This window comes from Crocuta crocuta, unplaced genomic scaffold (assembly GCF_008692635.1).
Source record: "Crocuta crocuta isolate KB4526 unplaced genomic scaffold, BGI_CrCroc_1.0 scaffold50, whole genome shotgun sequence".
NCBI classification, from domain to species: domain Eukaryota; kingdom Metazoa; phylum Chordata; class Mammalia; order Carnivora; family Hyaenidae; genus Crocuta; species Crocuta crocuta.
The window spans coordinates 717,055-723,734 of NW_027527428.1; the positions used below are offsets into that span (position 1 = coordinate 717,055).

Sequence of the window (6,680 nt, forward strand, 5' to 3'; positions counted from 1 at the left end):
TCAGCTACGCTCTATATTTATAATGAAATGTGACATTTAAAATCTGAACTTTTCCAAATGTAACTAAGGGAATGATTAGTCATATTACCAAGAGCTTATTTTCTTTTAGGAAGAAAAAAACAAGTCACAACTCAATTCCTCTAGGTAAAAGCCCTAAAGGACTTGAAATATCTATTGCAAGATGCCCCTCAATGGAGACATGAATGGCTATGTCAAGTTTGCAGAGTGGTACTCACCAGGTGAGGCATCAGGAGGTCAGCCAGGTAGACAAAAGCAGCTCCGAGAGTGAAGCCAATGGCCACAGGGAAGAAGGCAAAGGCGCCGAAGCCCCCAGAGGATGTGGCCATCTCCACTGCCGGGGCCAGGAGAGACCAATAGGAAGCCGCTAACATGACCTGCAAAACCACGGTGAAGAATAAACCATTACACCAACCACACAGAAGGTGTTGCAAGTGCAGACTTGAGCTGCTCTCTGTGGCCCAAACCGAACCTTACGCGTGTGTTAGGCCTTTACTCTTCCGTGGTAGGTACTGTCTCAAAACAAAAAGCCACCACCAGAATGCCTGGAACTCATGTCATAGACACTCAACATGGGGCAGGCGGGAGCTGACCTTGTGAGGATGGGGACCTAGATGCTGTCATCCAGCCTCTAAGCCAAGGGCTCTTGACGATGGCCAACTGTGCCTTCCAAGGGACATTTGACAATGTCTGGAGACATTTTTTTGTTGTCACAGTAGACGTGTGTCACACACATCTGTCTCCCTTTCATTTTTGCCTGTTAGCTTTCTAGATCTGTCTCTGAGGCACCAAAAGAAGGTGTCTTTCCTCTTTGACACGTGGCAGCCTTTGAAATATTTGAGGACAACCACTGATCAATACCAGCTTGGCCTTGCCAACTCTGTTATCTCTGAAAGGAAAGAAGGGAACTAATACTTATCGATCGCCTACTATTTCCAGGGAAATACATCTTTGATTTCTTATTCTATCGTTGCCACAACCCTGGGAGGCACATGCTGTCTTCTACTGCTGTCTGTAGATAAAGACACTGAGTCTAGAAGTAGTAAGAATTTGCACAAGGGCACACGGCCATTAAACGGCAGATCCTGAACGGAATAGGACCTAATCGCCTCGATGAGGGCAGAAACATGAAAGGAAAGGGAAAAATGAAGCTGAACCCAAACGTCAGTGAGGTCAATTTGATAAACCTTCTCCAGTGTTTACCGAATTAAACACCCATCCATGGCAGTTACTCTTATAGATGCGGTGACATCTTCTTGGCGAAGAGTACACCCACTACCCATCGTAACCATATGACAGTCATCACTGACATGCAAAATGCTGAATGGGTTTCTAAAAATGATTTAATTATGCCTTGCCTTAGAAAAAAAAATCTGCATCACCCATCTCCAAAATAACACTCGGAGTGAATTACAGAAGCAACAATAAAGAACAAATCCAGGCAGAAAGGGATTTCTCTTCTGCCAACAACCATCCACACATGGTCCATTGCTCTGAGCCTGATTCTACCAGCAAAAGTCTTAGTGCCACCCCCGGAAAACTGGATCTGCCTCAGAAACTTCCAGAAAGAAAGAAGATGTCTCATCGGCTCAGGTCCAAGAGACCATCCGAGGAAGCGTGTGGGCTCCTTCTCCATGCCACAGCCCAACACATCCCAAACTGCTGTCTCACTGGCTTTAGAACTCAACAACCCTTGGGGCGGCTCAGTCGGTTGAGCATCCGACTTTGGCTCAGGTCATGATTTCACAATTTGTGGGTTCGAGTCCTGCGTCGGGCTCTGAGCTGACAGTTGGGAGCCTGGAGCCTGCTTCAGACTCTGGGTCTCATTCTCTCTCTCCCCCTCCCCCGCTCACACTCCATCTCTCTCTCTCAAAATTAACCATAAAAAAAAAAATTTTTTTTTAAAGAACTCAACAGCCCCTGAGAGTTGCTGTTGGTGGTGAATTCCACACCAAGGAGGATCTACACACACCTGTCCAACAACCTCTTTCCTTGCACGTTCTGGGGCCTTCCATACAGCCCCACCATCGGCAACTCCAAAATGGCGCCATCCAGGAAGGCCATTCATCACATCCTTCAACCCTTCCCCGCACCCTATCCTTGTCGATGCCATGGCTCAGGGGCACTTCCTCAGCCTCGGCTCCCATCCCCTCTTCAACACAAAGTCCGTCTCCCTTTGCCCAACCTCCTTTTCATCCCCTAGCATCACTGTGTGCCAACTTTCCTCTGCCCCTCCACACAAAATTACAAGACATCACCATGGAGGAGTGACATGAGGTAAGGCAGGAGAGATGTGCCCCTCAAGGCAGGGGTATGCCAGAATCTGGGTGCTTGAAACAGAAAAACAGCCCAGATAATTGAGGTGGGCCCCACCTTGGGAATCCCCATTCTTCATCCTTTCAGTTATATGCAGGACCCAACTGGACTGCCTTCATTTCTCTTCCTCACCAGACTCCCAGTCACCCACACAAACTAGAAAAGGGACCAGAGAACAGTCGTGAGATAGTAGTGGGTTGTCTGTCCCAAGCGACCACAAGGCCCAAAGAAAAGTTACTTAAGGGGCAGATGTGGTAGACAAAACAGTGACGTCCCCCAAAAGACAGCCACATCCCAATCCCCAAAACCTGTGAATATGTCACTTAAGGGGCTCTGTAGTTGTGATTAAGTTAAGGATCTTGAGATGGGGAGGTTATGCTGGGTGATCTGGACGGAGCCAATGTGATCACAGAGTTCTCATGAGACAAGAGGAGTTACAGGGGCGCCTGAGTGGCTCAGTCGGCTAAATGTCCAACTTCGGCTCAGGTCATGATGTCAGAGTTTGTGGGTTTGAGCCCCACGTCCGGCTCTGTGCTGACAGCTCAGAGCTTGGAGTCTGCTTCGGATTTTGTGTCTCCCTCTCTCTCTCTGCCCCTCCCCTGCTCATGCTCGCTCTCTCTCTCTCTCTCTCTCTCTCTCTCTCAAAAGTAAATAAACATTAAAAATTTTTGAAAATAATGATAATACATTAAGAGTCACAGAAAAGATGTAAGGACAAGAGCAGAGGTCATGGTCAGTAAGCGCTGGCTTGACAATGGAGAAAAGGCCATGAACCAAGAAATGCAGGTGGCCCCCAGAAAGTGGAAACGGCAAGGCAAAAGACTGTCCCCGAGAGCCTTCAGAAGGAATGCATCCCAGAACACCTTGACTCTATCCATTTTGGACTCTTGACTTCTGACCTCTAGCACCTTCAGATCGCATGTCTGTGTTGTTTTAAACCACTACATTTCTGATAGTTTCTTACAGCAGCAACAAGAAACTAACCCAGCATATGAAGGCAAGGATTACAACTTTTTTTAGAGCAATTACAGGTTCACAGCAAAATAGAGCAGAAAGTACAGAGGAGTCCCCCCTCCCCACTATCAACCTCCTGCCGGGCATAGTTGTTACACATTGATACACGGTTATCCCCCAAAGTCCATAGTTTACATTTGAGGCCAGTCTTGGTCCCGTACGTTCTGTGGGTTTGTACAAACACATGAAGACAGTAGCCTCCTCCAGTATCAGGGAGAGAAGTTTCACGGCCCTGAAAATCCTGTGTGCTCTGCATACTCATCCTTCCCTCCTCCCAGCCCCTGGCGGCCCCTGATCTTTCTACTGTCTCCATAGCTTTGCCTTTTTCCAGAATGTCATACAGATAGAATCGCACAGTCTGTAGCCTTTCTGGATTGGCTTCTTTCACTTAGTGATATGCTTTTAAGACTCCTCTGTGTCTTCTTTAATAANAAAAAAAAGTTTATTTATTTCAAAAGAGAGAGCAAGCATATGTGCATTCAAGCAGGGGAGGGGCAGAGAGAGAGAGAGAGGGAGGGAGACAAAGAATCCCAAGCAGGCTCCTGACTGTCAGCGTGGAGCCCAATGCAGGGCTCGAACTCACAAACGGTGAGATCATGACCTGAGCTGAAATCAAGAGATGAATGCTCAATGGACTGAGCCACCCAGGTGCCCCCCCCCCCAATGTCTCCTCATGGTTTGATAGCTCGTTTCTTTTTAGCTCTGAGTAATATTCCCGTGTCTGGACGGACCACTGTTTATTACACATTCACCTAGAGAGGGGCGTCTTGGCGATGATGAATAAAGCTGCTCAAAGCATCACATGCAGGTTTGTGTGCAGACATAACTTTACGGCTCATTCAGATAAATATCCAAGAGCGCAACTGCTGGACTGAATGGGAAGCCCTATTTAATAGTCCCCCAACATAGCCGGCTGGCCTGAAAGCGCCTTTAAATGTTGAGCATTTTTTTGATCTGCACATAGTGACGCTGACTAGCTGATAGAGAAGGAGAACCTGATGACTCTCAGTTACCCCTAAGAAGCAGGGCCTGGAGAGGACAGGTTACCAAGGAGAGGGCTCAGGGCTTCAGGTAACAGGCTCCACAGGAAAGTCCTTGCCAGCCAGTCCCTTTATGACCCAGATGACGGAACCCAAAAGCCTTCCTACTGATGCAAACCTGCATAAAGGCACAAACTGGTCTAGCAGCAGCAGCCCTGAAGATACCGGATAGAGCCTGAGGGGCAGACAGTGGGTACATTCCTCTTTCTGTCTTTGTCTGTAAAAGGCATGCAGAATCAGGTCCTAGGGTACATGGCAGGGACCTCGCTGTTCCCCTTGTCCTTTTTTGCCCCTTTATTGCCAAAAAGAAACCAGAAAACCCAATCAATCAAATGCGCAAAGGGAAAGCTTATGTGAAGCCCATCCTCCAAACCGGATGTTGCTAAACTGGCCAAAGCGGCCCAATTTTGTGCTAAATAATTGAAGAAGCTCAAGGGAGTGAGCATTTCAATAACAACAAACTCCTACAAAAAAGAGCTAAGGAGGAAATACGTTTTCTTAACGTATTTTAAATGCCTGGCTGGGTTGGTAGGTCCACTGCAGGGCTCAGAACCTGAACGCGACAGCCCATGTTTGAGAAGCTGGGTGTACCCTTCCCTTCTTCCCACGACTGAGCTGATCCCGCCCCTCTCTCCTCTCGACACGCTTCCTGTGGCGTCTCGGCCCCGGCCCCGTACTGAGCTCAACTTCCATCCCCACAGAGGGAAGAATGAATGAATGGATGACATGACTTAATTGTAACAAAGTGGATGTTGACTTTGGTCGTCATTGACAAAAGATGGGAACAGCCCCAAATGTCCATGAAGAGATGACGGAGTGCTTTTCAGCCATGGAAAGGAGTGGAGCGCTGGGTCCATACTACGGTATCGGTGAACCTCGAAGATGTGAATTACGCCAAGTGAAAGAGGCCAGATAAGAAAAGGTCACATTGTATATACGATTCCATTTACACAGACTATCCGGAACTGGTAAATCCTCAACACACAACAGATTAGTGATTGACAGGGGACAGTGGGGACAGGAAAGGGGGGGGCAACTCCCTCAGGGGTACAGGGTCCTCCTTGGGGGTGATGAAAATATTTGGAACTAGACAGGGGTGGTGTTTGCACAACACTGTGAACATGCGAAACACCACTGACTTGTGCCCTATAAAATGATTAATGCTATGTGGATTTTATCTCAATTAAAAAAAAAACAGTTGGGTTTGCCTTAACCATCAGATCGTTAGTGTCATGATCTTGCACTCCAGCCCCTGGCTGTGAGCTGAACCCTCCAGCCCCTCGCCTTGGTCCAAGCACTTCTATCTGCCAAAATGCCCAAACACCGAGACCTACCTCTCATGGCCCTTTCTTCAAGGATCCAAAACCCTTTACCCCAGTCCATGTATATAATGGATGAAGAAATGCAGGATTTAGAGTCAAGTTCAAACTTGAATCTTGGCTCTGCCACTTAGTAGCCAGGTAGCCTAAGCAAATAACCGAGGCTGTCTGCAGCACATTTTTGAGCAAACTAAACTTAGGAGCAACACTACTATATAACAAGATTGTCCTAAGAATGATACGGGGAAATGCATATACCACACCAACCTAGTTCCTGGCAGGAAGTTAAGTATCAAGTTGGTGTTGCTGGATTCTTCCATGATCCTGTCTGCACTCAGCAGGTTCCCACCCTCGCCCCCATCTCGCTGCCTACCCCTCCTCCAGGGTGGCCCTTTTCCAACACACTAGATTCATTATTTGTGTCCATATTCCCCCGGGACTAGGATTAGGGCCAAACTACGAGCATCTTTTATATCCCGAGCACCACAGACCGAGCCGTCTTGGGCAGAGCAGCTCTTTAGTACAGGTTGGCCCAGATGAATCCTCTGTTACCCAGCTAGTGAAGGGGAGCGACGGGTGCAGAGAAATCAAAAGAAGGCATAATCAGGAAGTGATTCAACACTCATTCTTTAGTCTACTACCTAAATGTTAGTCTACTACCTAAATTACCTTCTAAATGAAGTACCATATAGGCTCATACTCAAATGCCTTCAGTCCTCTGACAAACACTGGATGAGTCATTGTTTAAAGTAATGGAATTTTTCTTAGGTGTGGAAAGAAGATTGTGTAGAATTCTCGGAGCGTCACAGATAATCCACTGAACAGAATCTCCTGATAGAATTGCACTCTTAGAGCTGAAAGGGGTTTCAGGAGGCTGCACAGTCCAAATGCTTCATTTAACAAGTGGGAAAACTGAGACCCAAAGGGATCCAGGGGCTTTCCCAAAGCCCCAGAGCAAGCTGATTAAATCCAA

At 47.4% G+C, this 6,680-nt stretch overlaps 1 protein-coding gene across 3 annotated transcripts in view; it reads right to left on the reverse strand.

Annotated features, from left to right (window-relative positions):
• The window catches only part of SLC39A11 (solute carrier family 39 member 11), a 347,222-nt gene that overhangs the window by 302,157 nt on the left and 38,385 nt on the right, over positions 1-6,680 (reverse strand). The window contains exon 4 of one of the 3 annotated variants that reach the window (XM_077753845.1): positions 237-395. The exons of the other annotated variants lie outside the window; for them this stretch is intronic. Coding sequence (XP_077609971.1) covers positions 237-395 — 159 coding nt within the window. The remainder of the gene's footprint in view (positions 1-236; positions 396-6,680) is intronic. 3 annotated transcript variants of the gene reach the window in all.